Source organism: Thalassophryne amazonica, chromosome 2, assembly GCF_902500255.1.
Source record: "Thalassophryne amazonica chromosome 2, fThaAma1.1, whole genome shotgun sequence".
NCBI classification, from domain to species: Eukaryota; Metazoa; Chordata; class Actinopteri; order Batrachoidiformes; family Batrachoididae; genus Thalassophryne; species Thalassophryne amazonica.
Genome location: NC_047104.1, coordinates 82092127 through 82117148, shown reverse-complemented (window position 1 = coordinate 82117148; position 25022 = coordinate 82092127). Strand labels below are relative to the sequence as shown.

General features: G+C 41.8%; 1 protein-coding gene across 1 annotated transcript in view; it reads left to right on the top strand.

Annotated features, from left to right (window-relative positions):
• Positions 1-25022, top strand: part of LOC117526478 (globoside alpha-1,3-N-acetylgalactosaminyltransferase 1-like) — a 61464-nt gene that overhangs the window by 9055 nt on the left and 27387 nt on the right. The window contains exons 2-3 of the mRNA XM_034188551.1: positions 4931-4972; positions 5802-5891. Of these exons, the coding sequence (XP_034044442.1) occupies positions 4931-4972; positions 5802-5891 (132 nt within the window). The remainder of the gene's footprint in view (positions 1-4930; positions 4973-5801; positions 5892-25022) is intronic.

Genomic DNA, 25022 nt, shown 5'->3' with positions numbered 1-25022 from the left:
TACTCTGGCCTGCCCAAAAGGACTTTACAGTCCTCACTGATGTCCATGGACATTTATTTCTTTTATTTGGGTTGTGAAACAGCCATAGAACATCATGGAAACAAATAAATGACAAAAATACTACATTTCAAACTCATGTTCATATCAACATTAAACCTAAATCACACATTTCAGTTCTAATCAACTCAATCAATCAACTTTTTTCTTGTATAGCGCCAAATCACAACAAACAGTTGCCCCAAGGCGCTCCACATTGCAAGGCAAGGCCATACAATAATTATGAAACACAGTCTACGTCTAAAGCAACATAACCAAGGGATGGTCCAGGGTCACCCGATCCAGCCCTAACTATAAGCCTTAGCGAAAAGGAAAGTTTTAAGCCTAATCTTAAAAGTAGAGAGGGTATCTGTCTCCCTGATCCGAATTGGGAGCTGGTTCCACAGGAGAGGAGCCTGAAAGCTGAAGGCTCTGCCTCCCATTCTACTCTTACAAACCCTAGGAACTACAAGTAAGCCTGCAGTCTGAGAGCGAAGCGCTCTATTGGGGTGATATGGTACTACGAGGTCTCTAAGATAAGATGGGACCTGATTATTCAAAACCTTATAAGTAAGAAGAAGAATTTTAAATTCTATTCTAGCATTAACAGGAAGCCAATGAAGGGAGGCCAACACGGGTGAGATATGCTCTCTCCTGCTAGTCCCCGTCAGTACTCTAGCTGCAGCATTCTGAACCAACTGAAGGCTTTTTAGGGAACTTTTAGGACAACCTGATAATAATGAATTACAATAGTCCAGCCTAGAGGAAATAAATGCATGAATTAGTTTTTCAGCATCACTCTGAGACAAGACCTTTCTGATTTTAGAGATATTGCGTAAATGCAAAAAGGCAGTCCTACATATTTGTTTAATATGCACTTTGAATGACATATCCTGATCAAAAATAACTCCAAGATTTCTCACAGTATTACTAGAGATCAGGGAAATGCCATCCAGAGTAACGATCTGGTTAGACACCATGCTTCTAAGATTTGTGGGGCCAAGTACAATAACTTCAGTTTTATCTGAGTTTAAAAGCAGGAAATTAGAGGTCATCCATGTCTTTATGTCTGTAAGACAATCCTGCAGTTTAGCTAATTGGTGTGTGTCCTCTGGCTTCATGGATAGATAAAGCTGGGTATCATCTGCGTAACAATGAAAATTTAAGCAATACCGTCTAATAATACTGCCTAAGGGAAGCATGTATAAAGTGAATAAAATTGGTCCTAGCACAGAACCTTGTGGAACTCCATAATTAACTTTAGTCTGTGAAGAAGATTCCCCATTTACATGAACAAATTGTAATCTATTAGACAAATATGATTCAAACCACCGCAGCGCAGTGCCTTTAATACCTATGGCATGCTCTAATCTCTGTAATAAAATTTTATGGTCAACAGTATCAAAAGCAGCACTGAGGTCTAACAGAACAAGCACAGAGATGAGTCCACTGTCCGAGGCCATAAGAAGATCATTTGTAACCTTCACTAATGCTGTTTCTGTACTATGATGAATTCTAAAACCTGACTGAAACTCTTCAAATAGACCATTCCTCTGCAGATGATCAGTTAGCTGTTTTACAACTACCCTTTCAAGAATTTTTGAGAGAAAAGGAAGGTTGGAGATTGGCCTATAATTAGCTAAGATAGCTGGGTCAAGTGATGGCTTTTTAAGTAATGGTTTAATTACTGTCACCTTAAAAGCCTGTGGTACATAGCCAACTAACAAAGATAGATTGATCATATTTAAGATCGAAGCATTAAATAATGGTAGGGCTTCCTTGAGCAGCCTGGTAGGAATGGGGTCTAATAAACATGTTGATGGTTTGGATGAAGTAACTAATGAAAATAACTCAGACAGAACAATCGGAGAGAAAGAGTCTAACCAAATACCGGCATCACTGAAAGCAGCCAAAGATAACGATACGTCTTTGGGATGGTTATGAGTAATTTTTTCTCTAATAGTTAAAATTTTGTTAGCAAAGAAAGTCATGAAGTCATTACTAGTTAAAGTTAATGGAATACTCAGCTCAATAGAGCTCTGACTCTTTGTCAGCCTGGCTACAGTGCTGAAAATAAACCTGGGGTTGTTCTTATTTTCTTCAATTAGTGATGAGTAGAAAGATGTCCTAGCTTTACAGAGGGCTTTTTTATAGAGCAACATCTTTTTCCAGGCTAAGTGATGATCTTCTAAATTAGTGAGACGCCATTTCCTCTCCAACTTACGGTTATCTGCTTTAAGCTACGAGTTTGTGAGTTATACCACGGAGTCAGGCACTTCTGATTTAAAGCTCTCTTTTTTAGAGGAGCTACAGCATCCAAAGTTGTCTTCAATGAGGATGTAAAAGTATTGACGAGATACTCTATCTCACTTACAGAGTTTAGGTAGCTACTCTGCACTGTGTTGGTATATGGCATTAGAGAACATAAAGAAGGAATCATATCCTTAAACCTAGTTACAGCGCTTTCTGAAAGACTTCTAGTGTAATGAAACTTATTCCCCACTGCTGGGTAGTCCATCAGAGTAAATGTAAATGTTATTAAGAAATGATCAGACAGAAGGGAGTTTTCAGGGAATACTGTTAAGTCTTCTATTTCCATACCATAAGTCAGAACAAGATCTAAGATATGATTAAAGTGGTGGGTGGACTCTTACTTTTTGAGCAAAGCCAATAGAGTCTAATAATAGATTAAATGCAGTGTTGAGGCTGTCATTCTCAGCATCTGTGTGGATGTTAAAATCGCCCACTATAATTATCTTATCTGAGCTAAGCACTAAGTCAGACAAAAGGTCTGAAAATTCACAGAGAAACTCACAGTAACGACCAGGTGGACGATAGATAATAACAAATAAAACTGGTTTTTGGGACTTCCAATTTGGATGGACAAGACTAAGAGTCAAGCTTTCAAATGAATTAAAGCTCTGTCTGGGTTTTTGATTAATTAATAAGCTGGAATGGAAGATTGCTGCTAATCCTCCGCCCCGGCCCGTGCTACGAGCATTCTGACAGTTAGTGTGACTCGGGGGTGTTGACTCATTTAAACTAACATATTCATCCTGCTGTAACCAGGTTTCTGTAAGGCAGAATAAATCAATATGTTGATCAATTATTATATCATTTACCAACAGGGACTTAGAAGAGAGAGACCTAATGTTTAATAGACCACATTTAACTGTTTTAGTCTGTGGTGCAGTTGAAGGTGCTTTTTCTTTTTGAATTTTTATGCTTAAATAGATTTTTGCTGGTTATTGGTAGTCTGGGAGCAGGCACCATCTCTACGGGGATGGGGTAATGAGGGGATGGCAGGGGGAGAGAAGCTGCAGAGGTGTGTAAGACTACAACTCTGCTTCCTGGTCCCAACCCTGGATAGTCACGGTTTGGAGGATTTAAAAAAATTGGCCAGATTTCTAGAAATGAGAGCTGCTCCATCCAAAGTGGGATGGATGCCGTCTCTCCTAACAAGACCAGGTTTTCCCCAGAAGCTTTGCCAATTATCTATGAAGCCCACCTCATTTTTTGGACACCACTCAGACAGCCAGCAATTCAAGGAGAACATGCGGCTAAACATGTCACTCCCGGTCTTATTGGGGAGGGGCCCAGAGAAAACTACAGAGTCCGACATTGTTTTTGCAAAGTTACACACCGATTTAATGTTAATTTTAGTGACCTCCGATTGGCGTAACCGGGTGTCATTACTGCCGACGTGAATTACAATCTTACCAAATTTACGCTTAGCCTTAGCCAGCAGTTTCAAATTTCCTTCAATGTCGCCTGCTCTGGCCCCCGGAAGACAATTGACTATGGTTGCTGGTGTCGCTAACTTCACATTTCGCAAAACAGAGTCGCCAATAACCAGAGTTTGATCCTCGGCGGGTGTGTCGTCGAGTGGGGAAAAACGGTTAGAGATGTGAATGGGTTGGCGGTGTACACAGGGCTTCTGTTTAGGGCTACGCTTCCTCCTCACAGTCACCCAGTCAGCCTGCTTTCCCGGCTGCTCGGGATCTGCCAGGGGGTAACTAACGGCGGCTAAGCTACCTTGGTCCGCACCAACTACAGGGGCCTGGCTAGCTGTAGAATTTTCCACGGTGCGGAGCCGAGTCTCCAATTCGCCCAGCCTGGCCTCCAAAGCTACGAATAAGCTACACTTATTACAAGTACCGTTACTGCTAAAGGAGGCCGAGGAATAACTAAACATTTCACACCCAGAGCAGAAAAGTGCGGGAGAGACAGGAGAAGCCGCCATGCTAAATCGGCTAAGAGCTAGTAGCTACGCTAAGCTAGCGGATTCCTAAAAACACGCAAAGTGAATAATGTGTAAATAATTTAGAGGTGATTCAGCAGAAGGAGTGCTTTAGTTAAGGCACGTAAAGATTACACTGGGAAACAAATCGTAATCTAGATAACTAGATCAATGTAACTGCGCAGATTAAACAGCTAACAGATGCAGCAAAACACCGCTGTGCTCCGGAACAGGAAGTGATACAATACCGCAGTGAGAGCCAACCACCAGTAGAGGCAAGCAAGAGCTTGCCTCTACTTGCCTCTTGTTATAGAGGTAATGACCTGAACGACACCGTTAAACAAGTGTCATTAGGTACTCAACTGGGACCAACATCTTCTCTGTGCACCATGTAATATTGCCAGTCTGCATTTGAAGAGTAGATCCCTTCACGAAATCAAACAAGTAAACATATCAAACTGAAACAAACAGCTCAATAAATAAAGGTCAGTGTGTGACACTTCTCCACATTAAATGCACCATTAATTCTTTTTTCTTTTTCTTCTCTGACCCATGCATTGCAATAATATTTGGAAGAAAATATATAAATTAAGTGTTCTAGTTTTTGCCAATTGTTGTCTGGCTTTCCTGACCTTTGCCTTTGTGTCTTTGTAGGTTATTCTTTATTCAGTCCAGAGATGAACTCTCATTTTTAAGGTAAACTCAGATTTATAGGTGAAATTTCTGTCACAAACCATCAGTAACACAGCTCCAGAAAGTCTGAAATTACTATTGAGTTAAAGTCAATTTATTTGTAAACTGAAGACCAATGTTTGATCAATCAAATCCAGAACTTTTGACTTTCAGATCAAAGATTGATTAATATTGATCATGACATGATCAAGCCCCTGCACTATGCAGGTTGTGCCCCTTTAGAGGTATTTAATTAAATTCAGTATTTAATTAAACATTGTTTTAACTTACATCCACTGCAATTTCTGGTGTCCTGTGTGATGCAATTTCAATACGCTACATACAGTATGACAAGAAATTATACTGACTTATTAAACCCAGCCCATTCGTTTTGGGATGTGAGTCAAGTGTGACTCACAAAAATTGTGTATTTTCACAATGTTTTATTACATTAACATTCATATTATTTGCTAAATTATTTCAGTCTTGATTAAATGCTCTTAACTTTTAAAAACAAATTTATGATTAGATGTCCCAACTTTTTTTTAAATGTGCTGCAGGCATCCATTTCAAAATGAGCAAATATTTGCACAAAACCAATAAAGTTCATCAGTTTGAACATTAAATATCTTGTCTTTGTGGTGTATTCAGTTGAATATAGGTTTAACGGGATTTGCAAATCATTGTGTTCTTTTTTATTTACATTTTCACAACGTCCCAACTTCACTGGAATTGGGGTTGTAGATTTTTTTTAAACACATTCCATAAAATTACTTAAAATCTGATTAGATTCAAGAAGCAAGTTCTCAGACACTAAATAATGGTCACACAAATATTGTGTTTTCCTTTCAAGACATTTTTACCAAAAAGAAGAAAGGAACGCAGCCAATCAACACAGATCAGACAACACGTGGAAGATTGGTGAACTCACAATTCAGCCTGGGTGAGAATCCACTTTGTGTTTGACAAAAGAATTATTGTTACACATATGTTTTGGGATTTATATTAAAACATGTGATTCCCATGTATTTCACATTTCCATATGCTTTGTGTAAATGTTCTTTAGAAAGTAAATACACTCAATAAGAGCCAAACAAAAAATGTGCTATATCAGCAGACAAAGGTCAAGTCTATTGAAAGTCAGTTGAAAGTGATTCTCTGCTTACTTGTACATGCGTGCTGGTGTGTGTTCATGCTATTATTCACTTCAACTGGAAAGCACTTTGGTGCAAATTCTGTTTGTCCTTTGTCACCTCAACGGAGGGACATAGAAATATATGGGGTAAGAAAGCTGTCAGGAAAGACGTGTGCACAAAAATAATTAGGTGCCCATGTTGGTCTGTATATGCGTATCAATGAAAATTTTGTAAACTCTTGTATATGTCAAATCATACAAAAATATATAGCCTGTGAACAAATTTTTTTTGCAGACAGCAGATCTAAACTAACTGATCTTAGCGATACATGGTGAAAAGTGATAATTGAATTATGAAGCCTGTGTTGAATCATGTGTTTTTTTAAATTAGGGTTGTGATACCATGAAAAGTCAACCACTGCACGAAAGAGATTTACAATATATAGTTCAGAATAATTTGTCTTTATAGTTAAATCATTCAGCAGAGATTACTTTTAGAGAGAACAGTGACGCTATCATACGTCGTGATATTTACCGAATTGTGATAGTTGTATCGTATCATAGAGCTAGTGTATCGCAACACTCCTAATTTCAACTGTAAAACCTGAAACTCAGACAAATATGATCATCTTGATAGATATTTCTATGAATAAATCAATGAACTCAATGATTCTACTCAATTCTGTTGCTGTTAGTCCAGTTCTTATTAAGCTCTGGTCCCACCAAATCATGAACAGTGACTAATGAGCCACGCGGCATGTTTTTTGGTATGAGAGGAGGTATTTAGCAATCGTGGGAGAATAGTGGCTCTGAGAGGCAGTAATATTCGGTTAACAAGGCTCATCTCTGAGCGTGGTGCTAATTTCAAGAAGTTCAAAATTTTGCAAAAAAATGTGGGGCAGTTTGTGTACGAGGTACCTCAAGGACAAACAAGGATTTTATAGGCATGTGTGTGGTGAGGACGAGGCTGCTAAAAGCCCATTATCTGAGCACCTGGTGTCTCTGAGGATCAGAGGCTATTTTGGAGAGGCCACCTGCTTTGTGTGCCAGACGCTGTATATAAAATAATTTTTTTGTAGCAAATTAATCATTTTCTGTCAGAGCGTGGTTGTTGAAAACACCTCTAATTGCTTATGGAATCACACAAGACCCTTTTTGTCCCTCTCCTGCTCCATGAAATGGAGAACGTATTTTGGAACAACTTAAAAGGTAATTATTTTTTATTATAATACGTTGGTAAAACAGTTGCATGTTCATTCCTTCTTTATAAACTGCTGTATGATAGATTTAACATTTTGTTAATGGATCAGATGAGGCATGCTCTGTGTGCACTGAAGCAATGACTTGCACTCAAGAAGAGCATTTACGCAAAACGCCAGTTCACAAAAGAGTGATTTTGCAGTCACCCTTGCAAATGAACACAAAGTTAAAAGCTGGATCACGGTGTCAAATATGTGTTTAAAGCCACGGAAGAAATAAAGCCAGCGAGAAGGAGCGCAGAGTGCACGTGTGCAAAAGAGCAATTTTGCAGACATTAACAGATGAGCACAAAGTAAAAAGTTGGATCACGGTGTCAAAATGCCACAGAAGAAATAAAGCCAGCGACAGGAAGGGCTGATTCGGTTTTAGCTAGTCTGGTGCATTTAATGACTCTGGAACACAGGTGAACTGCAGCCTGACGCATGGCGCACACCAGCCGGACTGTACTGGAGTGTCTATTTTTGGACTGCGTTTAAAAAAAACGTGACATCTTGAATGGATGCTGTGAATTGAAAACCCACACTTTAAAGGGACCAAGTGTCGGAGGGCTGGAGGTTTGGACCAAACCCATGCCTAAACATGCACCAACATCATGTTACATGGCTCCACATGGATCATATGTGGCTTGACATGGCGACACGAGCCACTGGAGGCTGGACAGGACTCAAATGACAGGTCAGTCATCACTCGCTAGAGGCTGATACCTGGCACATGTGAGGTACAGAGAGGCACATAGAGGCTTCTTCATAGTGGATAAGTAATAGATTAAAACGTGTATTATTCTTCAAATAATCACTGACACACCCATGTGTGGCTCATTATTCATCATTTATTATTCGGTGGGACCGAGGCTTAACTCACTCTTCATTTAAGTAATAGTACTGAAAGTAACAGGTCGGTGTTTTTAGTATAGAATTAGCAAAAATATGAAGTCCAGCCATGTAGGGTCCATCCTAACAGCATAAAGACATGTTACACATTTTTTGTAATTTACTGAAATTATTGTAAAAGCTAGAGCACCACACTCAGAGCGCAAACTTCCGCCAACACTAGTTTCCAATTCCACAAAATTTTATCTTGTAAAAAGCTTTCAGCATTAAAATCCTGTTAGACATGGCTTTTCAGAAGCTAAATTAGATGTGATCAAATGTCAAGAGTATGTATTACATTCATGCACTTGAGTCAAACTTTTTTTTTGTGGTGTTGTCAGGTTTTTTTGGGGGGGGGGGGGTTTACTTTTTCAGTTTCTGCATTCTTTTTCAGATAATTTTCACATCTCTGCTTTGCATCATTTTTCATTGCTTTTTGGCACTTGGTTTTCCAGCTAATAATTGTAAGATAGACAAATAGGCGTAAAATTGGAACCTCCAAGGAGGCACTTTGAGCTATAATGCAAAATGTATACCAAATGGACTTTTCAATATTACATTCAAATGTCCACAAAATCCAAAATCAGGATCGGATCCAGATCAAACTTTGCCAGGTGACAGTGAGTGCCAGTCTGCACCTCAACCCTGGGTCCCACCAAATAATGAAAGATGAAGAAGGAGCCACGCATGGGGGTGTCAGTCAGTGATTATTTGAAGAATGACCCACATTTTCATCTATCATGTATCTGCTATGAAGGTGCCTCTATGTGCCTCTCAGTACCCCACATGTGCCATGTAGCCACGACTGACAAATCATTAGAGCCTCGAATGGCTCGCATCAGCCACGCTCAGCCACGTAGTGCCATGATAACGCCATGTTTGTTATGTTAAAGAGTGCCAGGAACAGAGTCAAGGATGTACCCCAGATGCAGGCCAGACCAAACATGGGATGAATTTCATAACAGTAGAATTTATTAACAACAGAAGTGCAGGGCACAAAAACTGATGAATGGTTGGAACAACAAAAATACAATCTTCTTCCACTCAGGGAGATGGGAATCCAGGGTGTGAGACATCAAGGACCAAACTAAGGCAGTCAATCTTCAGGGAAGTGGAAAAACAAAATAAATTACTTACAAACTGTGGAGTAGTGGAGAAACCAGGAATTCCAAAAGGTCAAACCAAAAAACCCTAAGCTGTAGAGAGCAGACATGAACACTACACCATCACTCAGTAGACAAACAATGAACCCCCAAGAAACACAAACACAGGTGAGACTAAATACTAAAGGCCTGATGAGTAAATTCAACACAGCTGGAACCAAACTGAAGTGATGTAATAATTAACTAGACCCCAGGGGGCAGCAAAGAACCACTCAACAAAAATATAAATGCAACACTTTTGGTTTTGCTCCCATTTTGTATGAGATGAACTCAAAGATCTAAAACTTTTTCCACATACACAATATCACCATTTCCCTCAAATATTGTTCACAAACCAGTCGAAATCTGTGATAGTGAGCACTTCTCCTTTGCTGAGATAATCCATCCCACCTCACAGGTGTGCCATATCAAGATGCTGATTAGACACCATGATTAGTGCACAGGTGTGCCTTAGACTGCCCACAATAAAAGGCCACTCTGAAAGGTGCAGTTTTATCACACAGCACAATGCCACAGATGTCGCAAGATTTGAGGGAGCGTGCAGTTGGCATGCTGACAGCAGGAATGTCAACCAGAGCTGTTGCTCGTGTATTGAATGTTCATGTCTCTACCATAAGCCGTCTCCAAAGTCGTTTCAGAGAATTTGGCAGTACATCCAACCAGCCTCACAACCGCAGACCACGTGTAACCACACCAGCCCAGGACCTCCACATCCAGCATGTTCACCTCCAAGATCGTCTGAGACCAGCCACTCGGACAGCTGCTGAAACAATCGGTTTGCATAACCAAAGAATTTCTGCACAAACTGTCAGAAACGTCTCACGGAAGCTCATCTGCATGCTCGTCGTCCTCATCGGGGTCTCGACCTGACTCCAGTTCGTCGTCGTAACCGACTTGAGTGGGCAAATGCTCACATTCGCTGGCATTTGGCACGTTGGAGAGGTGTTCTCTTCACAGATGATGCGAAGGAGATGTGTTGCACTGCATGAGGCAAATGGTGGTCACACCAGATACTGACTGGTATCCCCCCCCAATAAAACAAAACTGCACCTTTCAGAGTGGCCTTTTATTGTGGGCAGTCTAAGGCACACCTGTGCACTAATCATGGTGTCTAATCAGCATCTTGGTATGGCACACCTGTGAGGTGGGATGGATTATCTCAACAAAGGAGAAGTGCTCACTATCACAGATTTCGACTGGTTTGTGAACAATATTTGAGGGAAATGGTGATATTGTGTATGTGGAAAAAGTTTTAGATCTTTGAGATCATCTCATACAAAATGGGAGCAAAACCAAAAGTGTTGCGTTTATATTTTTGTTGAGTATACATAACAAAGTGACACAAGACTCAGACATAATTGAGACTAGAGACAATATAGGAAAAAACCCAGAAGCAAACACCAGAGGAGACTAGACTGGAGGGTGAGTGAAAAGGCAAAAACAGGAACTACAACCTAAACTCAGGGTGAAGCCTAACCAAGACAATGGCAGCAATGCAGAACTAAAGAACAGGAGACAAGACAGATAAACAGATAGGGGAATGCCATAACAGACAAGAATCCTAACAATGTTGGCGCATGTTTAGGCATGAGTTTGGTCCAACCTTCCAGCCCTCCCACACCTGGTCCCTTTAAAGTGCGGGTTTTCAATTCACAGCAGCATTTAAAGATGTCCCATTTTTTAAACGCAGTCCAAAAATAGACACTCCAGCACAGTCCCGCGGTTGTGTACTGTGCGCCAGGCTGATGTCCACCTATAATGCACCAGACCTGCTAGAACTGAACCACGGGTTCCTGGAGAGCCACCTCTGTGCTCCTCGCTGGCTCTGTGGCTCGCTGGCTTTTCTTCTGGGGCTTTAAACACACAAAACTTTATGTTTGTCTGTTTATTTCTGCAAAATCGGTCTTTTGCGCACGGCTAAGCGGCTTCCTTTCCCTCCGTGGCTTGCTGGCTTTATTTTTTTCCCTGGCTTTAAACACAGTCATTCTTACACCGTGATTCCATTTTGAACTTTGTGTTCGTCTGTTTATTTCTGCAAAAGTGCTCTTTTGCACGCAGTGCCGTTCTGCATACAGAATGAGGTGGCCGCTTTAATTATATACACCTGTGGATCATTTTCTATATATATATTTCTTTATTTCTTCTGCAGCTTACAAGTCACTATGATATAACTTAACTTTGTGTTATGTCTTCAAAATCGATCTTTTGCACGTTCTCCTTCTGTGTTGCCGCACAGCTTCTGCTCTGCTTTTAGCGGCTTCACTGGAGTTATTTCTTCCGTGGCTACACATCCACTTTCACGCAGTCACCCAAATTTTAACTTTGTGTTCGTCCAATATTGACTGAAAAATCACTCTTTTGTGAGCTGGCGTTCTGCCTAAATGCTCGTTTGAAGCGTGATGATGAGTCAGTGTGCACACACAGTGGAGCGCATGTGATCCATTAACAAGATATTAAATCAACATACTTTTACATACAACAGACATCAACATACAACAGACATCATTTTACAGCTAGAAACTGTTTTATCAAGCTATAAAAAACATTAACTGCGGTATTGTATCACTTCCTGTTCCGGAGCACAGCGGTGTTTTGCTGTATCTGTTAGCTGTTTAATCTGCGCAGTTAGATTGATCTAGTTACCTAGATAACGATTTGCTTCACAGTGTAATCTTCACGTGCCTTAACTAAAGCACTCCCTCTGCTGAATCACCTCTAAATTATTTACACATTATTCACTTTGTGTGTTTTTAGAAATCCGCTAGCTTAGCGCAGCTACTAGCTCTTAGCCGGTTTAGCATGGCGGCTTCTCCTGTCTCTCCTGCACTTTTCTGCTCTGGGTGTGAAATGTTTAGTTATTCCTCGGCCTCCTTTAGCAGTAATGGTACTTGTAATAAGTGTAGCTTATTCGTAGCTTTGGAGGCCAGGCTGGGCGAATTGGAGACTCGGCTCCGCACCGTGGAAAATTCTACAGCTAGCCAGGCCCCTGTAGTCGGTGCGGACCAAGGTAGCTTATCCGCCGTTAGTTTCCCTCTGGCAGATCCCAAGCAGCCGGGAAAGCAGGCCGACTGGGTGACTGTGAGGAGGAAGCGTAGTCCTAAACAGAAGCTCCATGTACACCGCCAACCCGTTCACATTTCTAACCGTTTTTCCCCACTCAACGACACACCCGCCGAGGATCAAACTCTGGTTATTGGCGACTCTGTTTTGAGAAATGTGAAGTTAGCGACACCAGCAACCATAGTCAATTGTCTTCCAGGGGCCAGAGCAGGCGACATTGAAGGAAATTTGAAACTGCTGGCTAAGGCTAAGCGAAAATTTGGTAAGATTGTAATTCACGTCGGCAGTAATGACACCCGGTTACGCCAATCGGAGGTCACTAAAATTAACATTGAATCAGTGTGTAACTTTGCAAAAACAATGTTGGACTCTGTAGTTTTCTCTGGGCCCCTCCCCAATCGGACCGGGAGTGACATGTTTAGCCGCATGTTCTCCTTGAATTGCTGGCTGTCTGAGTGGTGTCCAAAAAATGAGGTGGGCTTCATAGATAATTGGCAAAGCTTCTGGGGAAAACCTGGTCTTGTTAGGAGAGACGGCATCCATCCCACTTTGGATGGAGCAGCTCTCATTTCTAGAAATCTGGCCAATTTTCTTAAATCCTCCAAACCGTGACTATCCAGGGTTGGGACCAGGAAGCAGAGTTGTAGTCTTACACACCTCTCTGCAGCTTCTCTCCCCCTGCCATCCCCTCATTACCCCAACCCCGTAGAGACGGTGCCTGCTCCCAGACCACCAATAACCAGCAAAAATCTATTTAAGCATAAAAATTCAAAAAGAAAAAATATAGCACCTTCAACTGCACCACAGACTAAAACAGTTAAATGTGGTCTATTAAACATTAGGTCTCTCTCTTCTAAGTCCCTGTTAGTAAATGATATAATAATTGATCAACATATTGATTTATTCTGCCTTACAGAAACCTAGTTACAGCAGGATGAATATGTTAGTTTAAATGAGTCAACACCCCAGAGTCACACTAACTGCCAGAATGCTCGTAGCATGGGCGAGGCGGAGGATTAGCAGCAATCTTCCATTCCAGCTTATTAATTAATCAAAAACCCAGACAGAGCTTTAATTCATTTGAAAGCTTGACTCTTAGTCTTGTCCATCCAAATTGGAAGTCCCAAAAACCAGTTTTATTTGTTGTTATCTATTGTCCTCCTGGTCGTTACTGTGAGTTTCTCTGTGAATTTTCAGACCTTTTGTCTGACTTAGTGCTTAGCTCAGATAAGATAATTATAGTGGGCGATTTTAACATCCACACAGATGCTGAGAATGACAGCCTCAACACTGCATTTAATCTATTATTAGACTCAATTGGCTTTGCTCAAAATGTAAATGAGTCCACCCACCACTTTAATCATATCTTAGATCTTGTTCTGACTTATGGTATGGAAATAGAAGACTTAACAGTATTCCCTGAAAACTCACTTCTGTCTGATCATTTCTTAATAACATTTACATTTACTCTGATGGACTACCCAGCAGTGGGGAATAAGTTTCATTACACTAGAAGTCTTTCAGAAAGCGCTGTAACTAGGTTTAAGGATATGATTCCTTCTTTATGTTCTGTAATGCCATATACCAACACAGTGCAGAGTAGCTACCTAAAACTCTGTAAGTGAGATAGAGTATCTCGTCAATAGTTTTACATCCTCATTGAAGACAACTTTGGATGCTGTAGCTCCTCTGAAAAAGAGAGCTTTAAATCAGAAGTGCCTGACTCCGTGGTATAACTCACAAACTCGCAGTTTAAAGCAGATAACCCATAAGTTGGAGAGGAAATGGCGTCTCACTAATTTAGAAGATCTTCACTTAGCCTGGAAAAAGAGTCTGTTGCTCTATAAAAAAAAAGCCCTCCGTAAAGCTAGGACATCTTACTACTCATCACTAATTGAAGAAAATAAGAACAACCCCAGGTTTCTTTTCAGCACTGTAGCCAGGCTGACAAAGAGTCAGAGCTCTATTGAGCCGAGTATTCCTTTAACTTTAACTAGTAATGACTTCATGACTTTCTTTGCTAATAAAATTTTAACTATTAGAGAAAAAATTACTCATAACCATCCCAAAGACGTATCGTTATCTTTGGCTGCTTTCAGTGATGCCGGTATTTGGTTAGACTCTTTCTCTCAGATTGTTCTGTCTGAGTTATTTTCATTAGTTACTTCATCCAAACCATCAACATGTCTATTAGACCCCATTCCTACCAGGCTGCTCAAGGAAGCCCTACCATTATTTAATGCTTCGATCTTAAATAAGTACTTGGCCCCACAAATCTTAGAAACATGGTGTCTAACCAGATCCTTATGTTGGGAAAGTGTAGTGACACGGACCCACAACAGGGGGCGCAAATGAACGGCCAATAGATGAGCCAAAAAGTAACAATTTAATGTTGTGAAATGTGCACAACGAATATACAGACAATCTCAGAATATGATTACAGTCAATCCACAAAGGTGACGTGTGGGCAGGCTTGAGGATAGAAGACGTCTGTCCTGAGAAGAGCCGGAACCACACGATTTCCGCCGCCACAGAACCTGGTGAATACTGGAGCCGCCAAGTCCCGAATTCCCAGGTGATCACCGTCCCCGACTGTCGGATCTGGTACTGCTGGCGAGAACAAAGACTGTCAAGTGTGGGTGTGTGTACACCCAGTAACAACAACGGTGGGAATGCCACCTCCACCTCTCACTCAGAATGCTGATGTATTTACAGTAATCCCTCAGAGGAAAAGAGTGCCGTCCTGCACTCACTCAGCCTCCACAGGAAGAGGGACCGGTACTCCTGCAAACACTCACAATATACAGCCTAAGATAAACACAAATGGCTGATGATATTACCTCCAATGAAGTATGATATCTCGGCGATGAGGTGGAGATGACGTCTGGGTTTTATGGAGTGAGATGATGAAGAATGAGTGACAGCTGTCAGGAAGTAATGAGTAACAGCTGTCACTCCCGGCTGTGTCCGTGGCAGCAGCGCCCTCTCGTGCCTGAAGCCCGCACTTCAGACAGGGTGCCCTCTGATGGTGGGCCAGCAGTACCTCCTCTTCTGGCGGCCCACACACAACACCTTACTCTGGATGGCATTACCCTGACCTCTAGTAATACTGTGAGAAATCTTGGAGTCATTTTTCATCAGGATATGCCATTCAAAGCGCATATTAAACAAATATGTAGGACTGCTTTTTTGCATTTACGCAATATCTCTAAAATTAGAAAGGTCTTGTCTCAGAGTGATGCTGAAAAACTAATTCATGCATTTATTTCCTCTAGGCTGGACTATTGTAATTCATTATTATCAGGTTGTCCTAAAAGTTCCCAGCAAAGCCTTCAGTTAATTCAAAATGCTGCAGCTAGAGTACTAACGGGGACTAGAAGGAGAGAGCATATCTCACCCATATTGGCCTCTCTTCATTGGCTTCCTGTTAATTCTAGAATAGAATTTAAAATTCTTCTTCTTACTTATAAGGTTTTGAATAATCAGGTCCCATCTTATCTTAGGGACCTCGTAGTACCATATCACCCCAATAGAGCGCTTCGCTCTCAGACTGCAGGCTTACTTGTAGTTCCTAGGGTTTGTAAGAGTAGAATGGGAGGCAGAGCCTTCAGCTTTCAGGCTCCTCTCCTGTGGAACCAGCTCCCAATTCGGATCAGGGAGACAGACACCCTCTCTACTTTTAAGATTAGGCTTAAAACTTTCCTTTTTGCTAAAGCTTATAGTTAGGGCTGGATCAGGTGACCCTGAACCATCCCTTAGTTATGCTGCTATAGACTTAGACTGCTGGGGGGTTCCCAAGATGCACTGAGTGTTTCTTTCTCTTTTTGCTCTGTATGCACCACTCTGCATTTAATCATTAGTGATTGATCTCTGCTCCCCTCCACAGCATGTCTTTTTCCTGGTTCTCTCCCTCAGCCCCAACCAGTCCCAGCAGAAGACTGCCCCTCCCTGAGCCTGGTTCTGCTGGAGGTTTCTTCCTGTTAAAAGGGAGTTTTTCCTTCCCACTGTCGCCAAGTGCTTGCTCACAGGGGGTCGTTTTGACCGTTGGGGTTTTTACGTAATTATTGTATGGCCTTGCCTTACAATATAAAGCCCCTTGGGGCAACTGTTTGTTTTGATTTGGCGCTATATAAATAAAATTGATTGATTGATGATTGATTAAAAATACGAAGTTACCTTACCTCATAGTTACCTTAAGCTGTTCCACGTGGAGCAGGAAAGAGAGGAAAAAAAGCGTCTGGATGAAACAGTCCTCTGTGATTCCAGAAGTGATTAGAGGTGTTTTCAGTGTCCAAGGTTTGGCAAAAATGATTAATCCACTACAAAATAATTATTTTATATAGAGTCCAGTGCACAGAGCAGGTGGAATTGTGTGTGCAAGAGGGCAGCCACTCAAAAAAATAGCCTCTCAGGTCCTGCGTAGCTGCCAGGCACACGGATAATGGGCTTTTAGCAGACTCGTAAGCACCACGCAAATGCTTCTAAGCCGTCGCAGTAACTCGTACACAAACTGTGCCACGCTGTTGCTAAATTTTGAACTTCTTGAAATTAGCACCACGCTCAGAGAGGAGCCTCATTAACTGAAGATAATGCCTCTAAGAGCCACTCAGAGCCACGAAACTCCCACGATAGTTGAAGAAACCCTCTCGTAGCAAAGAAAACATGCTGTGTGGCTCATTATTCATCCTTCATTATTCGGTGGGACCCAGGCTTCACCTTCAAATATGAGAGAGATGGGGTCATGGATGATTAAGATGCAATGTAAAGTATACATTAAAGGGGGGTTTCAATGTTAAATTTAAATGGTCACGAAATCTGTAATCAAGATCAGATCCGGATCAAATTTTGTCAGTCAATAAAAGACACCATCCTATGTAACACTCTCAAATATGAAAGAAATTTGATCTTTTTGGACAATAATGAATTTTTTCATTTTTTGTTCAATGTTAAAGATGGGGATTTTTCGAATATTCCAAGATTTTTCCTGACTTTGAACTTTGACCTTGAAAATCGAGTCAGTTCTTGCGTATCAGGATTAGATATGCACCGATCCACAATTTTTCACTTCCAATCCGGATACCTGAATTTGGATATCTGCCGATACGATACTTTATGATCTGATACCAGAGTTCTGTTTGCTTTTATATTATTATTATTGTTGATTTTACATGAGGATTTTCTTAAAAAGGAGGCCTGAAAGTTGAGCTCCAATTTGGCAGAAGATGCATCCAGATTTGATGTTTTGGTGAAAGAATTAAGTACTTTTATTTTTTTTATAGACTTTTATAGCCTTATTTTTATAGACCTAAAGACAAAAGACAGCACTCTCTCTCCCTGCCTGTCTCTCCCTCTCTCTGTCTCTCTCCCTCTCTCTCTGTCTGTCTGTCTCTGCCTGTCTCTCTCCCTATCTCTCTGTCTGTCTCTCGCTCGCTCTCTCTCTTTCTCTGTCTCACTCACTTTCTCTCTCCCTCCATCTCATTCTTTTTCTTCCTCTGTTTTCATGCTGCGCAAACTTCAAACTTTTTGGAAACATGAAGCCTTTCAACTGTAAAATAAATGTATCATCATTGACGCTCGCGCAGGATTTTAATGAAGACTTTTTCCCATACAGTGGACAGAATCTCTGTTCGCTGTCCTCTTCAGCGGCACGCTGAGCTGATGTTTTACAGCCTCGGGACAGTGAAGTGGCTAACTTTTCACCACACATTTTCAGTAACAAGTTAATTTTTCAGTTAATTTCAGTTAATTTTTCGGAAAATCTGTGCTCGAAGAGCAGACAATTTGATCTCAAGAGCCAGGCAGAAATTTGCTACTAACCGCAGGTAGAACACTGCATAAGAGAGCTCTCTCAGACAGCTCGGCTTCAGAAAACCTCCCCGCTTCCCCTCCTCCCGCTCAGCAGCAAACAAGCAGAGAGCAAACAGTAGCAGTTGAGAGGATTCACAGTGGTTCTTCTGCAGTTTTGGAAAATTTTGTGGAGTGGATCGATTATGGTATCAACTATGAAGAAATGCAAACGTTTCTTTCACCAAAACATCAAATCTCAGATGTACCTTCTGGCAAATTGTAGCTGACGGTTCAGGTCTTCCTTTACACAACTTCATTAGGAAGCTGTATTTTATATTTTTAATTCATTTATATCAAGTTGCAGACATTTGCTTTCAGTTTGAGTTAAAGGAAGATAATTCTAGAATTATTTATTTATTTGGATTTGAAATGGCATAAACAAATTAAAATGTGTGAAATGCCAAATGTTCCAATACTTTTGAGTACAGTTGAGAAACACTCCATGGCCTGTGTCTTTTTAAGTGAAATGTATCATCCTGGTGTCACTCAGAGCAAAATTACGAGGTTATTTAAGTCCTTCAGACAGCAAAATTAAGATGTTTGTTTAATCAACTGCTGCCTGCTTGTTTAAAAATCACTGGAGACACACACATATATGATATAAGGCAACCCAAAGGAGAAATGCCGCTTTTAACAACCTGTCATTTACTCACCAATATAAATCTGGTGTCATGATTAGCCCATGGTTCAAACGATGTGTTTAGTTCAAATCATTTTTCTTCTTCTACTGAGGTTGATTAGAACGTTTGTGGTACACAGCACCAACTTCTGGACAGGATGAACCTAGCAGTCAATGTGACTCACTGATTTCAAAATGCAGCTGTTTTCAACCAGACGTGTGGTGCCGTGACATGTCAATCATCTGTGTCCGATCAGATTTCAGGGGATTCCAGGGCAAACCTGTCTTCTGCTCAAGCTCTACCCATGCCAGGAAGTTTTCAACATTTGACATTTCCTGTTTCACTGTGGACTCAAAATTTGGCACTTCCTGTTTCAGCGTGAACTTGCCACTGAGTTCCCGCGAGAATCCATGAACTTCCTCAGTCCAGGGAAAAACAATCTCAACAGAAATTTGTCCAGGTTTTCATCCTCACAGCTCTTCATGTCTCCAGACGGCTTATGGCATAGTGGATATGTTTTTTGTTGTGTGTATGTTAGAGCAATTATTACTGTCAGATCGATCGTTCAAATTGTCCTCTGTCAGCAAAACAAACTCCGCCATGTTTAGCTAAACACCACCCCCACTAGTGTGTATGTGGGCATGGTTCAAGGCATGAAATTGTACAAAAGTATGGAACCACATTGTCACAGGAATGAATATTCCATGTCATGTGACATATAAAGCACCAGTCAAATGACAAGGATCCACTCAACCGTTATATAAATCCTCATACACTGTATACATAAACACACACACACTTGACAAAGCCTGCATGATGTCACCCATTGATCTTTCTACAGAGACGCGGAACAGCTGAAATGAAGCCGTGTCTGGGCTGTGTTGTGGGTGGCACCATGTTCACAGCAGCTGAATGATGAACTCATTAATGTATAAAGGGGTGGAGTGTGGGTGGCTCTGTGTGTGATGAAATACGCCTGAACCTGCCCCTCTGCGTCCTTAGCAACCAAGTGTTTATTAAACTGTATATTTTTGGGGACTGTGCGGTGATGCTCCTAATGCTTTACTTTGTTGTAGACATTAGAAGTTATGAGCCACGTATTTCCTCAGTAATCATACATTACTGGGTGAAGCTAACAACAGCTGCTAAAAGTGCTAATTTCATTTCATTTTCATTTATTTATTTATTTCATTCATTTAAAAGAAAAAAACAGAAAAGCAGAAATAAAGCATCTCCATTACCAGAATGAAAAGGAGCAGAGAGAAGAACAAGTCTTATATTTTCTGCCCCTTTTTACAATACAATCTTTCAATATCCAGCGTCATTTTTCAACATTATTTAACAGATTGTATTTCTTTAACTTGTCACATACCACTGACTTATTTCATAATTATGACCATTATTTAGTAGATTACATCTCTGACAGGTTACATTTTTAAACTTAAAACATTTTATACATTATTAACAAATTACATTTTTTTTAACTTCCTTACAGCCCACTAACTTATTTTATAGTTTCATACTTACTTAATACATCTAGTTTAATACGTTTTTTAAATAATTTAAGCGACCTTAATTCTTTAATTTCTTTGTTGAGATTGTTCCATAATTTTACACCATTTACTGCAATACTCCGTTCTTTTACTCTGGTTCTGTATCTTGGTTTTCTAAAGACTTCTATTCCTTTCAGTTTATAACTACTTACTCTTTTCTCAAACATATTTTGAATGTTTGTTGGTAAAGTATTTTTATTTGCTTGGTACATTGTTTGTAATATTTTCAAATCGACCAAATCACGAAATTTAAGTACCCTGTACTTAATGAACAATGGATTAGATGGATCTCTAAAACCACTGTTGCTAATCACCCTTAAAGCCCTTTTCTGCAGAATAAACAAAGGTTGTATATAAGTTGTATATGTTGATCCCCAGATTTCTACGCAATAAGTTAAATATGGGAAAATCAATGAATTGTACAATGTTAATAAACCATAACTATTTAATGAATATTTTACTTTATGCAAAACAGCAATGGCTTTCGCTATTTTTCCTTTTATGTAATTTATGTGTGACTTCCATGTAAGATCTTCATCAATTATGACTCCTAAAAATGTCATTTCTTTTACCCTTTGTATATCCATTTCATCTATTTGTAATGACACGTTATTTTTTTTTGCTCTGTCATTAAACAATATGAAATTTGTCTTATTAATATTTAGTGACAGTCTGTTTATATCAAACCAATGCTTAACCTTTTCCAATTCTGTTTTTATCACTTGTGCTACTTCCTGTATATCTGATCCAGAGTAAAACAGCGTTGTATCATCAGCAAATAAAATGCTACCAAGCACATTAGATACATTCACAAAATCATTGATATACAAAATAAACAGTTTGGGTCCAAGTACTGATCCTTGTGGTACTCCATAAGCAATATTACACAATTCTGATTTGATATTATTTATCTGAACAAACTGTTTTCTGTTTTCTAAGTAGCTTTTTACCCACTGATGTGCAATACCTCTTATTCCATATTGTTGTAACTTGTGAAGCAATCTTGAGTGGTCAATAACATCAAAAGCTTTTTTCAAGTCAACAAAAATACTTACAAAATAATCCTTATTTTCTATTGTTGATATTTTCTCTATTAATTCCATAATTGCCATAGCTGTCGAATGTTTTGTTCTGAATCCATACTGAGCATTATTTAAAATATGATGTTTCTCAGTGAATTTATCCAACCTTGTCACAAAAACTTTTTCCATAATTTTAGAAAACTGTGGAAGCAATGATACTGGCCTGTAATTAGAGAATTTATGTTTGTCTCCATTTTTATATAATGGGACTACCTTGGCAATTTTCATTTCATCTGGAAAAATCCCTGTTGACAGAGACAGATTGCAAATATAAGTAAATGGTTCAATAACAGTTTCTATTATACTTTTTACAGTCATCATGTCTAAATCTTCATGGTCAGTTGATCTTTTGCTTACACAGTTTTTTACAATATTTCTTATTTCATCTTTTTCCACATTGTCCAGGAAAATACTATTGACCGTATTTACAAGTGTATGTAATGTATCTTCTACTATTGGTTTATTTCCCACCAGACTTGATCCTACATTTGAAAAATAATCATTAAACCCATTTGCCACTTCTTTTATGTCATATATCTCTTTATTTTCTTTGACAAAGTAATTTGGAAAAGTTGCTTTCGCTCCATCACTTTCAATCACACTTTTTATAATTCCCCATGTTGCTCTCATATTATCTTTATTCTTATTTAATTGTTCACTATAATAATCTTTTTTTTGTTTCCTAATTATTGTCAATAGTTTATTTTTATATTTTTTGTATCTGTGTTCTGTTTCTGTTGTGTGGGCCGCTGAAGAGGAGGTACTGCTGGCCCACCACCACCAGAGGGCGCCCTGCCTGGAGTGCGGGCTCCAGGCACCAGAGGGCGCTGCCGCCGACGAAGGCTGTCAGGCTGACAGCTGTCACCCATTACTAGACACAGCTGACTGCACTCAGGACGGAGTATATCAGCAGGACAGCGTCTCCACCTCAGTGCCGAGATATCGCCTTGAGATTAAGGTAACCTACTCTGCTAGTATATATTTTGAGGACTCTGATAAACCTTGCTAAACTATTTCAGGACAGCTGATTACAGAAAGCACCTTGCTTGGATAAGTACTCACCTTCCTGCTTCATTATTTCAAGAGGTGGAGGCGGCTTCTCCCCTCTCCGTCTACTGGGTGCTGTCGCACCCATACCTGTGTGTTTGTGCTCTTTCCCGCCAGCAGTACCGGATCCGACGAGCGAAGGCAGTGGCCACCTGGGAAGTCGGAACTTGGCGGTTCCAGTACTCCTGGTTTTCGGTGGCAGAGGAAATCTGGGTGGTTCCGGTTCGACGGGGACGGACGTCTCCTACCTTCGAGCCTGCCCACACAACACCAGCAGATTTCGACTTACAAAGTATTAATTGTTGTATTGGTTGTGCCCTGTTCACAACAGTAAAACTTGTTATTCACCTTTCTCTATTGTCCGTTCATTGCGCCCCCTGTTGTGGGTCCGTGTACCTACACTTTCACAACAGGATATCTCGGCCAGCGTCATGGATCCCGAGGGGCGTCAACCGGCTGTTGAACGGCCAATGGAAGAACAGGGCGCAGCGGCGGCTTCGGGAGGGGTAATCGGTGAGTTGCAGCGGATCCTCACCGCTTTCACCACTCGGATCGATTTTATGACCGAGCAGCACGTTCTCCTAAACCGCAGGGTGGAGGCTCTCGCCGCACAAATGGAAGCGCGCCCTCCGGGCGCCGCTGCGGCTCTCCCTCCCGAGGACCCTGCGTGTGAGAATGACGTTCCACTGGTTGTTCAACGGCCCCTTCCTCCGTCCCCTGAAGCATACATAAGCCCTCCAGAACCGTACGACGGCTGTGTGGAGACGTGCGCGGACTTCCTTATGCAATGTTCGCTCGTCTTCGCTCAGCGTCCCGTGATGTACGCAGCTGATGCTAGCAGGGTAGCTTATGTGATAAATCTGCTTCGCGGGGAGGCACGCGCTTGGGCTACAGCGCTCTGGGAACAGAGCTCACGGCTCCTTCAGTCATACGACGGGTTTGTACGGGAGCTCAGAACGGTGTTCGATCATCCCAACAGAGGAGAGTCCGCTTCAACCGCATTACTGTCCATACGACAGGGACGTCGGAGCGCAGCTGCCTATGCAGTCGCCTTCCGCATCGCGGCAGCGAGATCCGGCTGGAATAGCACTGCCCTCCGCGCTGCCTTTGTAAATGGATTGTCTCTGGTCCTAAAAGAGCACCTGGTGGCTAAAGACGAACCGCGGGATTTAGACGGGCTCATTGATCTGGTCATACGGCTTGACAACCGGTTAGAGGAACGTCGCCGGGAGCGAGGCGAAGGGCGTGGCCAGGCACGGGTCGTCCCTCTCCCTTCCGGGTCCAATCGAGTTCCGCCGTCCCCACGCTCCTCTGTTCCGGCGCTCCGTGCGCTTACGGCTCCCCCTGCTGACGAAGCTATGGACACGAGCAGGGCAACATTTAGGGCACCTGAAGCACAAAGGAGGCGGGCCCACGGAGCTTGTTATGTTTGTGGCTCGAGTGAGCATATGGCAAACGATTGCCCCGAGCGGTTAAACTCCAACGCCCGCCCCTAGAGACTGGGCCAGGGGTGGGCCAAAACATGCACGTGGGACACACCCACATTGCTACACGACTCCCAGTCACGATCCTATATGAGGATTCAACCCTGAAAGCCCCAGCACTGGTGGACACGGGCTCTGAGGGGAATCTGCTTGACAGCAGATGGGCCAGGGAGATAGGGCTCCCTCTGGTGGCTCTTACCTCGCCTGTGCAGGTTCGGGCACTAGATGGCTCCCTACTCCCACCAATCACGCACAAGACACCTCCAGTAACTCTGGTGGTGTCAGGCAACCACCGGGAGGTGATCGAGTTCTTCGTGACTCAGGCCACCTCCCGTGTGGTTTTGGGTTTTCCCTGGATGCTAAAGCACAATCCCCGGATTGATTGGCCGTCCGGGGTAGTGGTACAGTGGAGCGAAACCTGCCATCGGGAGTGTCTCGGTTCCTCGGTTCCTCCTGGCTCCCAAGCTAAGGAGGAGGTCCGAGTCCCGCCCAATCTGAAGGCGGTGCCAGCGGAGTACCATGACCTCGCTGACGTGTTCAGCAAGGATCTGGCCCTCACGCTACCTCCCCACCGCCCGTATGATTGTGCCATTGATTTGGTTCCAGGCAGTGAGTTTCCGTCCAGTAGGCTGTACAACCTCTCACGGCCGGAACGCGAATCCATGGAGACCTACATCCGGGACTCTTTAGCTGCCGGGTTGATCCGGAATTCCACCTCACCGATGGGCGCAGGTTTCTTTTTTGTGGGTAAAAAGGATGGCGGACTTCGTCCATGCATTGATTATAGGGGGTTGAACGAGATCACGGTTCGCAATCGATACCCGTTGCCCTTGTTGGATTCGGTGTTCACCCCCCTGCATGGAGCCAAAATGTTCACCAAGCTGGATCTTAGGAATGCGTATCATTTGGTTCGGATTCGGAAGGGAGACGAATGGAAGACGGCATTCAACACCC